This window comes from Sciurus carolinensis, chromosome 5, assembly GCF_902686445.1.
Source record: "Sciurus carolinensis chromosome 5, mSciCar1.2, whole genome shotgun sequence".
Lineage (NCBI taxonomy): Eukaryota > Metazoa > Chordata > Mammalia > Rodentia > Sciuridae > Sciurus > Sciurus carolinensis.
In genome coordinates, this window is record NC_062217.1 from 120,127,790 (window position 1) to 120,144,914 (window position 17,125).

Genomic DNA, 17,125 nt, shown 5'->3' on the forward strand with positions numbered 1-17,125 from the left:
AATAACTATCACAAAGGACTCTAGAGACACAAGTTTGTCCTGTTTCAGAAACTGGCTGAAATACTAATTTTTTTGTATTAATTATTTACCAAAATAGTAATGTTGTACTGTCTTATTTATTGTTGTCCTAGCATGAACCTTGCCCTATGTATACTTTGTTCAGTCACCTGCCAACTGCCGCCGTGGACCTCTGGACAGCTATGATGCTGAAAACCCCTAACTGTCCATGCCCCACCAGAAAGAAAAGGACTTTGGGTCACTTCCCCTCAACTTCGCCCTCTCTCAGCAGGAAGTAGCTTGGAGAGGTCTAGTGACCCATTTTTCCATAGAAATGGAATGTAGAAATTGACAGGGGGAAATGTAACAGGGGTCCACTTCACCTTTTGAATATAGCTCCAAGGCTCATTTTTAAAAAGGACTTGTTTTCCTTTTCCTCTTCTCCCTCTACTCCTCCCTAACCTGGGGGTGGGGAACAAGATTACCTGGAGTTATCTGCCAGAGGATCTAGGAAGTGAATATCTCCCAAACTAACAAGTGAACGTTAACACACCATCAGGGTATCCTGGGACCCCCTGTCAGAACACACCTGGAATGTAGCCTTTGAAGAGCTCCTTTAAAATCCCCTGGTCCCTCCTGATGGGGAGAATCACAGCCTTTGGGATGGGAGTTCCCTGTGTTTCTCCTTTGGTAAAAAAGCAATAAAACTTTTTCTTTTTTCTCAAACCCACATCCTCGTTATTGAATTGGCATTGTGGACAAGGACCAAACTTTTGGTTACAAATACTTAAGTGACTCAGAGAAATAAAAAAGTATCAAGAAGATAAACCGTGGGCTGGGGTTGTGGCTCAGTGGTAGAGCACTTGCCTAGCATGCATGAGGCCCTGGGTTGGATCCTTAGCACCACATATAAGTAAATAAAATAAAGGTCCATTCACAACTAAAAAAGCGTTTGAAAAAAAAGATTAAAAAAATAAAGGTATCGTGTCCACCTACAACTTAAACAAAATATTTTTAATTTTTTTAAATTTAAAAATTTAATTTAAAAAATAAACTGTAATTAATCCTTGTCTTGAGACACAATGTTGAATCATGCCAAAGGGTAGCAGTGCTTTCCAAAGACAATAAATACATACAGCAAGGTCTGGGACACATGCCTATAACCTCAGTGATTTGGGAGGCTGAGGCAGAAGCATGGCAAATTTGAGGTCAGCCTCAGCAACTTAGCAAGGACCTAGAGACTTTGTGAAAACCTGTCTCAAAATTAAAAATTTTTAAAAGGCTGGTTATTTGGTAAATGGTAAAGTGCCCCTGGGTTCAATCCCCAGTGCAAAAAAAATTAAAAAATGAAAAATAAAGACATTAGATATAAATCAAAGAATAAATGGTTCACCAAGACCTAGGACTTAGTAAATCAGATTTAATGTATAAAAGGCATTAAATAAATATCTTTGCAGGGTGCAGTGGCACACACCTGTAATCCAAGTTATCGGGGAGGCTGAAGCAAGAGGATCACAAGTTTGAGACGAGCCTTACACTCTTTGAAAGACCCTGTCTCAAAATAAAAAATAAAAAAAGGGCTGGGGATGTGGCTCAGTGGGAGAGTGCCCCGTGTTCAATCCCTAGTACAAAACAACAACAAAAACTGTATTGAATACCTTAATTACACATCATCCTAATAAGTTTGTGTGGGTTTTATGTGATTTTTGGAAAATTTGTTTTTCTTGTAGGTGAAATTATCATAATTCAGTTTTTATGGGCAATTTACTATACAACTGGTAGTATATGGACAATTATTGTAAACCAATTTTTAACTAAGACTTCCCCCCCAGAAGAGTACAATCTCTTTCAATTTCTCTTTCTTTTTCACTTGGGTTCTGCATGGAATTTTCCTCTCTGCTTCATTCTGACATTGTAAAACATGATCACGTGTTCCATGTTTTGTTTTCCTCTCAGAGGTGTGGGTACTTATATTTCCTTCTCCTTTTTCATCTTTTCTTTCATTGTGGCCTCTAACAGATCCTCTCCAGAGTCCCTCTGATTTCTATGTTAATAGGAAAGCGCTGAAAGACTGAAAGGGAGAGAGAGAGAGAGAGAGAGAGAGAGAGAAACCCTAAGCAGCTGGGAGCCCTTAGGTCTAACCATCTCTATGGAAACAGTTCCTCAGAGATCGATCTGGAAAAATTCTATAGGGATCACCAGAGCAGCAGTAAGCCAGTCTCCCCAAGTCTTACAGGATTCAACTTGCAAATGGAACTAGTTGACATTTTTTTTCTTTGAGAAAAATAGTAAAACAAGAAGCCTAATAAGATTTACATTTATCCCTATTTAAGGTATTTTTAGCTCAAAACTTCCTACTTGCTGTAATTATTAAAAATGCAAAAAGAATATATGCACCAATTCCAAGCCCTTCTTAATCTTAACACTGGCAGAGTACCCAATACAAAGAAAACATAGCCAAAATACCCCAAAGGAAACATCAACATTTGGTGGTGAAAAGTCATTCATGTCACTAGAATAATTTTAGGATTGTCACCCATGGCCACACAAAGTATGTGGAAAAAATGCCAAATTCAATCAAGCAGTAAATAGATTGTTTGGATTCAGGCAATGGGTGAACAGGATTACAGAATTCCACCTACCAAATCAGGATGAAAGACTAAAAGGATAAAGTAGGGATGTAACTTGAACCAAGGGACAAACTCCATCTGAAGTGTAGGAGCTTGATAGCGGTTATTTTTTAAAAGAAGGAACATACTTCAGGCCTGTTGTTCATTCCCCAGTTCACAAAAAAAAAAAAAATAAATAAAAAATTGGTGGGAGATTCCAATACAGTAAAAAATAAAAATTAAAAAGGAGTACTTCACAGTGTCATTGATACCAAGACAACCAAGTTTTAGACCTGTTTAAAAGTCTCCAACCAATAAACTAGTAACTACAGATCTCCTGAGATGGTAAAGCTAGTGTTCTTTAGGGTTAGTAACTTCAATTTGCCTAAAATGATGTCTGTTCCATTAGTGCACAGATGAATTCTTTGTAACCACAAATAGTTTAAGATCCTGGTCCTTGGAGTAAAATCTTTTTGGTTCCAATCTTAGTTTGGTCATTCAGCAGTGTAACTTCAGGCAACTATTTTCACTTCTCTGGGGACCAAGAACCTCATCAGCAGAATGACAATAATAATTTTTAGGGCTGTGAAGACAATGAATTGTGTATTACCATATCCTCGTTTTCTTTTTTGGGGGGTGGGGAGCATTGAACCCAGGGGCATTCTACCACTGAGCTATATCCCCAGCCCTATTTTGTATTTTATTTAGAGACAGGGTCTCACTGAGTTGCTTAGCACTTCCCTTTTGCTGAGGCTGGCTTTGAACTCCTGATACTCCTGCCTCAGCCTCCCAATCTGCTGGTATTACAGGTCTGCTTGCGTCACCGCCACCAAGTCCCGGTTGTTTCACTTCTGTAAGCATGATCACACTATCCCTTCCCCCTTCTTCTGAGGAGTATTTGAGAAGGTGGACTAAATGGCTGTAGGTGGAGCAAGCCTGTAATCCCAGAATGAGCAGGAGGATCAGGAGTTCAAAGCCAGCCGCAGCAATCTAGCAGCCCTAATCAATTCAGGAAGACTTTGGTCTCTAAAAAGAATTTTTTTTTCCCCCTGCGGTGCTGGGGATCAAACCCAGGGCCTTGTACATGCAAGGCAAGCACTCTACCGACTGAGCTATCTCCCCAGCCCTAAAAAGAATTTTTAAAAAGGTGGTGAGGCTCCCCCCCCCCGCCCCCATGGGGCTCAGTGGTTAAGTGCCCAAGGGTTCAATAACCATAACCAAATAATAATAATAATTATTATAATTATAATGATGATGATGATGATGATGATGGTAGTAGGGCACCATGGACCTGGGCAATTCCAACTGCTCCGCATTAGTCTTAAGTAGGTTTGAAGATCAACTGAAACCATGAAATAGAAGGTAACTCGCTTTGTCTCCATATTATACATTAAAGATCTCATAGGGAAAAAATCCGTTCATCCCATACCTCCCACCCCCAACAAGCTTCTCAAAGTCTGTAGCACAAGGTCCAAATTTTGGGGCTGGACTTTCAAGGTTGATTACAACGTAGGTTCATACATATTTTCAACCCATTCTACAGAAAGATAGGTGTAGTCAAATTCATCTCCTCTCCCTCATGCTACATGTACATACACACTTTTGCACTTGCTTTGATCTCTTTACAGGAGTGCCTTTGACTTTTCCCATAGAATTTCAGCTTACATTTGTTTTGAAACTGTAAAAAATAAAAAGGTCATAATGTGTCATTGAGAGCTTAGGTGGCATGACAGCACAATAAAAGTATTTATTAGCTTTGAGAACAATTTTCAAGAATGGAAAGCTCTATTTAGAAAACAACTCGAAATTTCCTAAAAATCAAAGGGAGATCAGTAGAGGAAAGGGATCAAGGAGTGGGAGAAAGGGAGGGAGGGAGGAGGGGGGAAATGCTGGGGAGTGGTATTGGCCAAATTATGTTGTTATATAGCGTTCATGTACGAATATGTAACAACAAATCCAACAATATATGCAACCATAATGCACCAAGTTAAAAAAAATATGCGTGGAAGCACCGAAGTCCACAGCCATGAGCCAATGATTGGTCAATCAGGTTTTAATGATGAGAAAAGGGAAGCGTAGTAAGTAGTAAATCAATCAGAAGCCCCGTGGCTCCCGCAGCACGCCCGGTCGAGGCCCGCTAGGGGGCGGCTGGTAACTCCAGGGTGGTGGGTGGGGAAAGAGAAACCCGAGCCCGACAGCCGAAATCCGGCCTGGTTGACACTTTGTATCTTGGCAGCCGCAACACTATTTTCTTTTAACCGCAGAATGCAAACATGGTGGATAAGGAAAGCTCTCCCAAGGTTTGGTGGGTGAACCACGTGGCACCCTTTCCTCGCTGGGTAAAGGCGGTGCCTTTAAGGGATTTATTCCCGATGGATCCTCCGGAGCATAGGAACTTTTCCAATCCGCGACACTACGGCTCCTTCAAGACACACTGCAAGGGCTGCTTCTGCCATTTCCCATCCTATCTGAGAGCAAAAGGGTGGACTCTCAGAGTTTGATGGTTATAGGGTAAACAAGAAAGGCGGAGAATGCCGCAACTCTTTCTTTAACTGGAACAACCTCAACTTCAGCTTTTCTCTTCCCCGGCCCCAGCTGGTCAACCCATCAGTACGCAAGCGCATTTCGGGCCGCCGGCGCCAAGGCGGAACCACCTGGTCTCGCGAGAGCAGGGCGGCCCGTCTTCGTAGCCCTCGCTCCACCCCCTCTTCCTCGCTCGCTCTCTCCCATCCCCCCCAGCCAGTCGCCGTGCTGCGCAGCTTCCTTAGCGGTTGCCACCGCCGAAGACGGTTGGAAAAGCCGTTGTGCGGAGCGCTGCAAGAGACGAACGACTTCTCTCTCCACACAACCGAACCCCGCGTGCACAGGAGTCGGCGTTACTATCGCCCGACAGGGTATCTGAAGTAAAAGGGGGTAGGTTGGGCTGGTGGTGTCGAGAGCGGAGTCGGGAGAAGGACGAAAGAGAGACCGGGAGGGGGTGGGGTGGGGAAGTGTGGAGGTCGTCGCTCCGAGGTGGCCCCGCTGCGCTTCCTGGGCGATCTCCCACTTCAAGGAGGGCGGCCTACCGAGGGGAGGACTTGCTCAAGTGGAATTCGGTGGACGACGCCGAGGCCCGAAGTGGGGGCTTTCTGCATTTTCCCCCTTCTCTGCTGGCTGGGCCTCCGCCATTTTGGGTACGGTGGCGCGGACATCTAGGCTTCCCGCCCTTCCCTGTTCTTTCTACTTTTTGTTCCCCAGCTTCCGAAAACTGATTTAGAAGGCGGGGGTACGGGGGTGGTCTAGCTCCCTGGAAGGGATGAGGGTGGGCAGTGAAGCTAGCAGGGTAAGGCCGGGCATTTGGGTGCGGGGAGGATCAGGGCTGCCCGGCGCGCTCCCGATGGAAATGGCGCCGAATGGGCCTGGCCTCCTACCGTGGCCTCCTTCCTCCGCAGTCTCGGCAGGGTTACCTGGGCTGGCGGGACTGCGAGTGACTTCTGACGCAGATTCCCAAGATGAGAGAGGCTGGAGCTGGGGGAGGAAAGCCAATGGCGACGAAGGCGCTCAACTCCCAAATCCAGGACAAAGGAGGCGGACGGCCTCCTTTGTAATTCCGCCGCCCGGTGGCGAAGGTTTTTAAGCCAGGCTTGGCTGCGGGACGGGAGGGGGAAGTACTCTCCCTAGTTCTCTGGTCTCTAGGGCCGCTAGATAAACGAAAGTCTCCCGGGAGGAATAAAGGACGCTTAGCCGGCCCTTATATTCCAGGTTTGGAACTTCGAAAAGAGTACGTACTCATTTTCCAAAGGATTTTTTTTTGCACACCTAAACGTTTATGAAGACTTTGAGTAATTTTGTAAGCAGAAAAGTGGGTGATTTATCAAACAGGAATGTGAACGGGCATTTTTTTTTTTTTTTTTAAATAAGTCATGTGGGCCCGGTGAACTACATGGTATCGCTTTTTAAACTCATGGGTGGGGGTGGCTGGTTTAGCAACGGTTTTGTGTAGTTTGTCACAAACGGGTTAGAATTTGTTTTTAAGGAAGAGCTCTACTTTTGGGAAACAGCTGTTAAAAACACAACCATTGATTGGCAAAAATGTATGTATGCATCTATAGAGAATTGATTTGCTTTTAATATTAAGTCTACAAGAGTTGTTTTTTTGTGTAGAGATTTTTTTCTTGGCATTAAGGCTGTAGGAGTCAAATACTTAATAGAGTTAAAGTTTATTTTCTTTTGGTAGCTAAGCATATTTTTTCTTTAGTGCTGGAGTATAGTGATATTTTGAACTAGTAAATAAGCCTATTAGACAAAGTGTAAGCTTAGTCACGTGGTGGAGTGGGGTGATTTTATTGTTTTTATTTCATGGTTGGTTTTGGTTCTGTATCAGTTGGAACTGTAGCAGTTATTTTCATTGATGACAGTACAGAAGGGAAAGACAAGGACTGAAGAGTTTCCAGGAATGCACCTAAAACTAAATAAGTCTGTTAACTACTTTTCCAACTTTAAAAACAAAAACCCTACCTGTTGTTGATATTCAAAGAAAGATTATAGAAATCTTACCTTGAAATGGTAGATTTTAAGACTGAAAAACAGCTTAGACTTTGATATAAGGCATATGATATAACTAACAGCTTTCCTTATTGGATTAGACTACAGACTTATTTTTCTGCCCTCTTTTTCGCCTGCATCATCATCTGGAAATCTATTCATTTGCGTTTTCTAAGTAACAATGTTATCTTGACCTTGTTTTGATAAATAAGTGACTGAACGGGCAGTAGTTATAAGTTTATTGATGCATCAAATCCTTACATATACTTCAGAAGATAGAATGTGCCCTCCATGTTATGAGATTTTCAGTGTTTGGTTATGCTTAACACCTTTGGAATATAATTCACATACCATCAGCTCCCCTTTGAAGTGTACATTTCAGTGGGTTTTAGTGTATTAGCAGTTGCCAGACTATCACTATAATCTAATTTTAGAACATTCTCTGTCATTCCAAAAAAGACACATACCCATTAGCAGCCGTTCCATATATTGGCACCTGCCCTCCTTTCAAGCCTCTGTACGGTCATATAAATGGAATACAAAATATGATCTTTTGTGACTGGGTTCTTTTGCTTAAGTTTAGGAAAGTATATTTAAATTTAAAATCTTTATATAAAACTGAATAAAGTTAACCTATTTTAACTGACATTTTTAATTGGATTGTCCAGACTAGCCTAGAACTCCTGGGCTCAAGCCATCCTCCTGCCTCAGCCTCCCAAGTAGCTGGAACTATAAACACTATGGCATACCTGGCTAACACTTAGAATTAACTCATAAAGCAGAGTGTAGTGATTAGCCATGGCATTACAAAGAAAGGTTGAGGTGGATTATTTGAATCACTAATAAACTCTAGTTTCTGACAGCATTATTAAGGTGTTAGAGCAGATTGATTGCCTTTTGTATGCCTTTAGAATTTTTTCTTGTTTGTAAGTAGAGTTCTAGACTTGAGTTTTGAAAGGATATTAGAGTGAGGCTGTCTTTGCGTATACTCTTTGTATACTCTTCACATGGAAAATCATCCTGTAAAATAGTTCATGTTCCAAATCTGGTTAACTTTTTGCCGCATTTAAAAATTATGTTAACAATTTAGTATTTAAGTAAATACTTCATCTCTTGGTTTCATATGAATCATCTATGTAAATTCTGATCCAGAAATCAAAGCTAGTTTGTTTGCTAGTATTTTCTTGTGAAATGCTAGGGTTTACAGTAATGATAAGTGAAACTTCACCTTTATCTTTGTTTCTGAAATACAAATCTTTGTGTTGAATGTTACATTGAAAAGAAGGTGTGCCAAGACCTGAAAAACACCACACTAAGATCTTTCCATGCTAAATTAGATTGATTTGACAGAGTTCTTAAAATTTTTTATAAGGAAATATTTGATGTTAGATCCTATTTTTCCCCCCCTTAGATCTTAAACTTTTATTTCTTAGGTTGGTGCTGCTTATTTTGGTTCTGGATATTGAAGGGCCCTGTGCATGGTAGGCAAGCATTCTGCCACTGAGTTACACCCCCAACTCAGATTTATTTATTTAAGAAAATCATGGAGAGCTTCTCATCTGATTTTTTTTTTTTTTTCCCCCTCAAACTGATAAGAGGGTTACTCAGGGATAGTGTTAACCTTTGGAGAAGACGTGTTTTAACAGTTTCTATTTATTTTCAAGACAATAGTTTCTGTCCTTTCAGGTTTTCTTTGTGGTTTATCTAATTGGTTTACAGAGCTCTTAAAATCCACCAACAGTTGCCACCAGTGAATTCTTGCTAGGAAACAGACCAAGCACTTTACATAATTCTAACAGTTGTAGGAACTGCTGCTATATTTCACAGTTGAAAAGACTCGGAAATTTAAGTAGTTTAAGTAACCGATCAATAGCAGTGTCCAGATTCAAACCCAACATTTCTTTTCTTTTTACAAGTTCATCTCAGTTATTTATGTGCATAAGAATTAGTTGTAATGTCAGTTTTGAAAATGTATGATCTTTCTATTTTCGTTCTATTGAGTCTAGAGTGGCACTAGGTCTTTATCTTTTTAAAAACAAAATGGGCTGGGGGGATAGTTCAGTGGGATTCTGGGTTCAGTCCCTACTACTTAAAAAGAGAACTGATGAAGATTTATATGTAGAGATTAATAATTACTTTTGGAGGATTTCTGCATTCACTTATTTTTGTTGCGATACTGGGAAGAAATTTTAGCCTTTGTAGATGCACTGATAGTTGCACTGATAATCAGATCATGAGATTAAACATTAGTGAATGCTGTTGATGTAAAATACAATCTTCAAGCATAAAGGAATCAAGTGAACAAATTGTTTTGTTTACAGGGGAGGAGGTGGTGAGGGAAATATTCAGGTGAGTAGGATTCCTACAGCTGCATAGTGAAATTTGTAAGGTCTGGTAAGTTTCTGCAGCTGAAGGACTTCTGCATTAACCTTGAAAATGTTCTGGAATTTTTAAAAGAAGGATGTTTGCCTCGGGAAGGGAACTGGACACTGGATACTCGTTCATTTTGGAGGGGTAGGGGAATTTCTCACTGTGCTCTTTTCTATACTTCCTGAATGTGACTATATTAAAGATTCATGTTTAAATCTTAATTGATTAAAAAGTTAAAGGAGTGAGTATGCTGGTATTATGCTATCTTTAGTGACTTCCCAAATAGGTAGCTTCAAAAACACTGGTACTGTGTAGAGACATTTACTTTTGAGTAGCTTTATATCACTTAAAACTCAGTTGAATTGTTACTTAAATACGCTTAAGCTTTCCCCCTTAAACAGTTTGATGTGTTCAAAATTAGTAGTTCATCTGAAAAGCTTGCACTAATATCATTTTTTCCAACATAAAGTACTTACTGCATTTTACTCAGACCTTACTATGAATGGGTAGTGCTACTATATACAATATCCAAATCAAGTTTTAAAAGGAATTTTGTTTGGGCGAATAATAAAATCTGAAAAGTGAAAATGTGATAGAAAGAAAAGGCTAGAATTGACATTAAGATGACACAATCAAGAAAGTTTGAAGATTCTGGTAGTAGAATTACTCAGGGTGTTTTTGTTTTTCCCTTATTTAGGCAGTGTGTAATACTTGGTTGCTTCTAAGAAGTTCATTCAGAACTTTTAGGTTGGAGGGGTCAGGTTTCATTGCCTATTCCCTACCCCACAATAGAAAGTGTTGTGGCATTGTCATAGGAGTCACTTTAAGTTTTGTTACATTTCCTGTTTTGTGATACCTCTGAGAGGGTGTTTCTTCAGTACCTCTTGACAAGAGTATATTTTGATTGACTGCTTTATGTGCTTGTTTATTTTTTATAGCATTTAAATCAAACGGTATTGAGATGGATTGGGTTATGAAACATAATGGTCCAAATGACGCTAGTGATGGGACAGTACGACTACGTGGACTGCCATTTGGTTGCAGCAAAGAGGAAATAGTTCAGTTCTTTCAAGGTACCTCTAGTATTAGTCAAAGTTTAGTAGTATTTTAATTTTATATTTTTATTATGTTACTCAGTTTTTAATTTGTAAAACATTTGATTTTGGAACTATTTAAAGTTTGTGATAATTATGGTATATAGTAAAATATGAAATGTGCTCCAGTTAATATTCAATACAGAATGTATAGAATATGTAAAAACTAATTGATGTGCAGTGCAGTTAATTGAGAATAATTTTTGTGTGATGAAAGAACCATGAATTAGCATATGGAGCATAAATTTTGTACCTTTTTCATGTAATATAGGTGGGGTTTTAGTGTATAATTTAAAAAGACAGTGGTCACAAAATTTATTTATTCCAATATTTGAAAAAATATTCCATTTGTATTATGGGGTGATGGGAAACTAAGCTTTTTTTGTTTTGTTTTGTTTTGTTTAGACTTGTTTTAAATATTTGATTCAGATGGGAATGTTTCAGCCTTTAACACTGTTCCCCTTGATGGGGTTATTTGTCCTTGGGTTAAAGGGTTGGAAATCGTGCCAAATGGGATAACATTGACGATGGACTACCAGGGGAGAAGCACAGGGGAGGCCTTCGTGCAGTTTGCTTCAAAGGAGATAGCAGAAAATGCTCTGGGGAAACACAAGGAAAGAATAGGGCACAGGTGGGGATGGAGAGTTTGGGATGGTGTTAAATTTTTATTTTTGGGGGTTGTGGGTCACTATTGCTTAAATGGGGGGGTAACCATAACATTTTCTGGGGTAGTTTTAAAAGAATTGATAATTACCTAAATTTAACTTGGAAACTACAGATTTGGGTGGGGAATTATGCTAATAGTTTGTTTAAATTAAAATTAGATTGTTTCCATTTCTCTGTAGGATGTTGTTGATGAATGCTTTTGTATAATCACCTATTTTTCTTAAACACCTATCATGTACTAAAGGAAACAAACTAAAAATATATTCATATTTTATGAATTGCTTTCAAATGACTCATTTGTCTATGTAAAACTTAAATATTTAATTATTTAAGTTTGTAGGTGTAAAAACTGTTAACTTATGGTGTATTTAGGCAATTTAAATTGGGTTATGTATCTAGATATAGAAAACTTGCTGCATTTTGCCCAATATCTAATTTACTCTAATGCATTTATGCTGAAACCTGTATCTTAAAACATTTTTAAATAGGTATATTGAGATCTTCAGAAGTAGCAGGAGTGAAATCAAAGGATTTTATGACCCACCAAGAAGATTGCTGGGACAGCGACCGGGACCATATGATAGACCAATAGGAGGAAGAGGTGGTTATTATGGAGCTGGGCGTGGAAGTATGTATGACAGAATGCGACGAGGAGGTGATGGATATGATGGTGGTATGTGTATCTAATGAACAAAGGTTCTGTTGTCATTTTCTGAATATTCCTGACACTTTGTCAAGAAATATAGAAATGGCGGTAATTTCAGTACCTACTGGGTTTTAAAACCTGTTCATGAAAGTACATATTCCCATGGCCAGCTCTGGGATTTGATTGGTGCACATATTAGCGCCTAGAAAACTTACATAGAAGTTAAAATGAAAATAATTGGTATGTTTCTTCTTGGTACAAGGATGAAATTTAATTTACGTGTTTTGGTGTTTATCCTTTTGAGGTTTTAAGTTTCTCTTGTGTTAACTGCTTTTTTCATATGCATATGCAGGCTCATAACAATCCAGAAGTTAAACAGACTGCTTACTACAAAATGTATTTATAAACTAGATAAGTTTATCTCAGAATGATATTCATGTATTTTTTCCTTAAATTACACAGGCTATGGAGGTTTTGATGACTATGGTGGCTATAATAATTATGGCTATGGAAATGATGGCTTTGATGACAGAATGAGAGATGGAAGAGGTAAAATAATATTTTCATTTGGAAGTAAAATTTTCAGGATTTGTAAGCTTTTTGTGGTAACAAATGACTCTTACAAAAAGTTAACTTGGGCATATTTCAGTGCTTTTCTTTATGGGCTTTATACTTTGTATAGTAATGCATCTGCTTTTCTACATATATCCATAATGGTTTAAAATGTTGACAAAATTATTTTCCTAGGTATGGGAGGTCATGGCTATGGTGGAGCTGGTGATGCAAGTTCCGGTTTCCATGGTGGTCATTTTGTACATATGAGAGGGTTGCCTTTTCGTGCAACTGAAAATGATATTGCTAATGTGAGTAATTTTAGTGATGATTGATGGTTTTATAATTGGTATCTCAATTTGAAGTATTCTTTTTTTCCCTTCATCATTTTCTTTATGTTAATGTCAAGATCAGTGCTGGAGATGGAACGCAGCAGTATACTGTTAATGAATTATCATAAGGCCCTGGGTTTGTTCCCTAGCATCTATCCTATCTTTAGTGGCTGATAGGAACTGTCCATCTTTTGCTGACTTAAGTGGGTTTCAAGTCCAGTTAATAATGAAAGACTGATCAGTATAGAGTGGTGAATAGATGATTCCTTGTATTGTATCACATTTTGAAAGAGGGAATATGTAATGTTTTAATGCCTTGGTTTAGTTTAACTTTCTAGGGTAGAAAGATCCTGCTGCTGTTACTGATTTGAAACTTACTGGTTTCAGATTGGTTAGGGGGAAAAAAACTTCGGCCCATGGGCCAAATCTAGTCACTTCCACCCATTCATTTACCCATAGAGTAGTTACTATTACAGACCTAATGGTCTTCAAAGCCCAAAATACTTGATCTGTTTAGTGAAGCAAAAGTTTGCTTGGCCTTAAGTGCCAAGTTCCTTTAAAGATAAGTTTATACTAGTATAAACTTTGGGATTAGAACTTAACAACCTATTTTAGGAGCTATTCATATGTTGTTGGTGGGTTTATCAAACCCATTGTTCTGAATCATGGTGTATGCTGTTTTCTTTGTACATATTTTCTAGGTCTCACATGAACTATTATATTTCAGCAATTTTGAATTGGGGGTGGGGCAGGGTTTGGAGTTTTCTGTTGTTTTTATTCTGTGGTGCTAGGATTAAACCCAGGGCCTCACATATACTTAGGTAAGCATGCTACCACTAGCTGCCATCCATAGCCCTTGAAATAATTTCTTGAGAGTCAAGGGAGTAGTTGACTTAACCTCATTCTACTCCCAATAGTACCATGTGAGATTTAAAACAAAAAACAAAAAAACCTGTTTGGGCTTTGGTCTTAATTACATATATTAAATAAGTGTTTTCTTTTACTTAGTTCTTCTCACCACTAAATCCAATACGAGTTCATATTGACATTGGAGCTGATGGCAGAGCAACGGGAGAAGCGGATGTAGAGTTTGTGACACATGAAGATGCAGTAGCTGCCATGTCTAAAGATAAAAATAACATGCGTAAGTTGTGTCCTTGTCATGCTATTTGGTTGCCTAGATGTATACTTGTTGATTAAAAAAAAATTTCTCATTTATTGAAATAGGTTTTGGGATCTGCAGATAGCTCTTGGCACAGTCGCTGGTACTTAAAACCATTCAGTCTGTAATAAAGCTTATACTTTAATGGCTTCCTTAGCCTTTTTATCTAAGCATTGATCCATACTTTAATGTTAGCTAATTGACCTTCTAAAGCTTTTATTGACAAATTTGATCCATCATTCCTCATATTACTCTTACCTTTTTTCTTAAAGAACATCGATACATTGAACTCTTCTTGAATTCTACTCCTGGAGGTGGCTCTGGAATGGGAGGTTCTGGAATGGGAGGCTACGGCAGAGATGGAATGGGTATGTGAAGTTTTAAAGATAAGCACTGTTGGCTACTTGACAATTGATCTCAAACTTACTTTTTTCCCTTTTTGTTTTTGTAAAGATAATCAGGGAGGCTATGGATCTGTTGGAAGAATGGGAATGGGGAACAATTATAGTGGAGGATATGGTACTCCTGATGGCTTGGGTGGTTATGGTAAGTATTTCTACTTGGTTTGTGTTAAGTCCCTATTTGAAGTGCCCATAAAAGTGCAGATATTCATTTTAATATCTGATGCACAGATATCTCCTGATAAATGATTCTTAATGTCTTTCTCTTAAGGCCGTGGTGGTGGAGGCAGTGGAGGTTACTATGGGCAAGGTGGCATGAGTGGAGGTGGATGGCGTGGGATGTACTGAAAACATAATCGCCAACATACAAGTCCTAACAACAGCATCTGGTCTACTAGACTTTCTTACAGATTTAATTTCTTTTGTATTTTAAGAACTTTATAATGACTGAAGGAATGTGTTTTCAAAATATTATTTGGTAAAGCAACAGATTGTGATGGGAAAATCTGTTTTCTGTAGGTTTTATTTGTTGCATACTTTGACTTAAAAAATAAATTTTTATATTCAAACCACTGATGTTGATACTTTTTATATATACTAGTTACTCCTAAAGATGTACTGCCTTCATAAGATTTGGGTTGATGTATTTTACTGGTAGCGCTACAAAAAGTAGTGTAGTGTAGTGAATAGATAATAATGGTTCACTTTGGCATAAACTGCAAGTCTTTATAAGCAGACATCTGAAATAAGAGCTTGAATAATTAGTGTAACTTTTTTCTTTACTTTCTCCTGGATAGCATTGTAAATATAAAGCCTAAAGAAGAGTTTAGGTGGCTTCAGGAGGATAAATTCAGCTAATTCTATATTATTCTTTTTCAGATGTCATTTATCAGGCATAGCTCTGAAATGTTGATGATCTAAGAGGTATCTGGATTTCTAAATATTCATAATTGTGTTACCTAGGGATGGGAGTGTTGGAACTTTGAATTCTAGCCCTAGATTTTATGATACAATTCCCTCAGCACTTGACTGAAGTACCAAAAATGTTTCCAAAAAGGTGAGAGTCATAAATTATTTCAGGATGTTTAGAGTAGGTAGGGTTCTCAACAACAAGAGAATTCAGTGTAAGTACGTAGGCATTTACTGTGGATTATAATTCTCACAGATGTATTTTCAGTTTCTTACCCAATAGAGCATATGGGTTTTACATAACTGTATAAATGACTACATTTAAAAAATGTAAGACACAAATCCATGTCAGTCAATTAACAGTCCTACAGTTGGATTTTGTATCTGATGTCAGCTTGGAATTTTAGTTAAAAATATGTAGCAAGGAAAAGGTGCTTTTTAATTTCATCACTTTGATCAATATGACTTTTTTTTTTTTTTTCCTCCAAATTGGCTTAATGGATCAAAATGAAACCTGTCAATGTGAATTCAGTTACTGAACTTGTTGTTTTTGCTAGAAATGTTATTAATGTAATAAATGTCAATGTGGGAGATAATCATATGGCGTCTGTCCTAGAATGCTTTGTGTCGGTTACTAATTATGACCCATACTGGTAGAAAGCACTGTGTATAATGTCTAGATTGATTAATTTAAAGTGACTCAGAAGGAGGGGTTTTTGATGTTAGAAAAGGAAGTGTTGTGACATATGTATTTGAACCTTTTTGACCCTTGGCAATGATTCGTCTTTTTTTTTTTTTTTTTTTTTTTTAAATCAAGGATTGAACCTTCTGTGCATATTAAACATGTACTGCACCACTGAGCTATACACCCAACACAATAATTAGTCATTATAGAACCTATGCCCAACTTATTTTAATTAGCTACTTAAATATACCACCTATTATAAAAAGTCATGTACTTTATTTTCCTAAGATTATGTTCTTAAAATCTTTAAGCAGTGGCGATATAAAGTTAGAAATGAAAATTGCCTTTATAAAGCAGGCTAATTTTTCAAATCTTTATTTGATTTATAAAATTCACATTTTATTTTTAAAACATTACAGGTTAGAAGAATTACAATCGCAATTCCTTGGCACCATGATCGCATCATTGTGGTAGTACTGGCTAGGTAAGGGAATGGTATATGAAATCTATTTTGATAACAAAGTGTAGGTTCATGATCAAAAAGTAAGAATTGTGAGAGTTTTGTAATGGAACACAAAAAACTAAAGTATAAATGGTTTTAAAGTAAGCCAAAACTAAATGAGCAAGTTATATTGTCATAAAAGCTGCTTCCTTAAAAAAGCCCAAATCAATAGTAACATGAGTTTTGAATATAGAAGTTTAAAGGGTAACTAAAAATCTTGATTTATTTGTTGAATGGAATCAGCCTTGGAATTTTAGCAACTTAAATTACATTTTAAAATTTGTTCCAAGCACATAATTTTAAAAAACCTATTTGCAAACAGCTTTATGCTTACTAATTTTCAGCAATCATAAAAATGTTAATCTATCCCATCAGTACAAAATGGTTCAAGAATATAATTCTATTTTGAGGACAATTCTGTCAATATTCAAGAAAGATCATTTAAGCTGGGTGTGGTGGCACACACCTATAATCCCAGCAGCTCTGGAGGCTGAGACAGGAGGATCACAAGTTTGAGGCCAGCCTCAGCAACTTGGTGAGACCCTGTCTCAAAATAAAAAGGACTGGGGATGTAGCTCAATGGAAGAGTACCCCTGGGTTCAATCCCAGTACCACATAACACACACATACACACACGCACACTCATAAATCTGTCAGATATAACAAATTGACCTCA

General features: G+C 38.1%; 2 protein-coding genes across 7 annotated transcripts in view; one reads left to right on the forward strand and one right to left on the reverse strand.

The window, feature by feature from the left end:
* The window catches only part of Pbld (phenazine biosynthesis like protein domain containing), a 73,237-nt gene extending 67,024 nt beyond the window's left edge, over positions 1 to 6,213 (reverse strand). Inside the window, exon 1 of one of the 2 annotated variants that reach the window (XM_047552121.1) lies at positions 6,017 to 6,213. The gene's annotated coding sequence lies outside the window, so the exon portion shown is untranslated. The remainder of the gene's footprint in view (positions 1 to 6,016) is intronic. The other variant, XM_047552122.1, reaches the window with a different exon arrangement.
* Positions 5,332 to 14,926, forward strand: Hnrnph3 (heterogeneous nuclear ribonucleoprotein H3). 5 transcript variants are annotated; one of them, XM_047552118.1, is made up of 10 exons: positions 5,332 to 5,519; positions 10,439 to 10,573; positions 11,087 to 11,225; positions 11,749 to 11,888; positions 12,369 to 12,455; positions 12,654 to 12,769; positions 13,799 to 13,934; positions 14,225 to 14,320; positions 14,406 to 14,498; positions 14,625 to 14,926. In XM_047552118.1, the coding sequence occupies exons 2-10, from the start codon at positions 10,462 to 10,464 to the stop codon at positions 14,699 to 14,701; spliced, it is 996 nt and encodes a 331-aa protein (XP_047408074.1). In that variant the 5' UTR covers positions 5,332 to 5,519; positions 10,439 to 10,461; the 3' UTR covers positions 14,702 to 14,926. The 5 variants fall into 5 exon arrangements, with proteins under 5 accessions (XP_047408074.1, XP_047408075.1, XP_047408072.1 ...); XM_047552119.1 differs by having other exon boundaries at positions 11,749 to 11,861; XM_047552116.1 differs by having other exon boundaries at positions 5,333 to 5,519; positions 11,749 to 11,933.
* Positions 14,927 to 17,125: the final 2,199 nt, after the last annotated feature.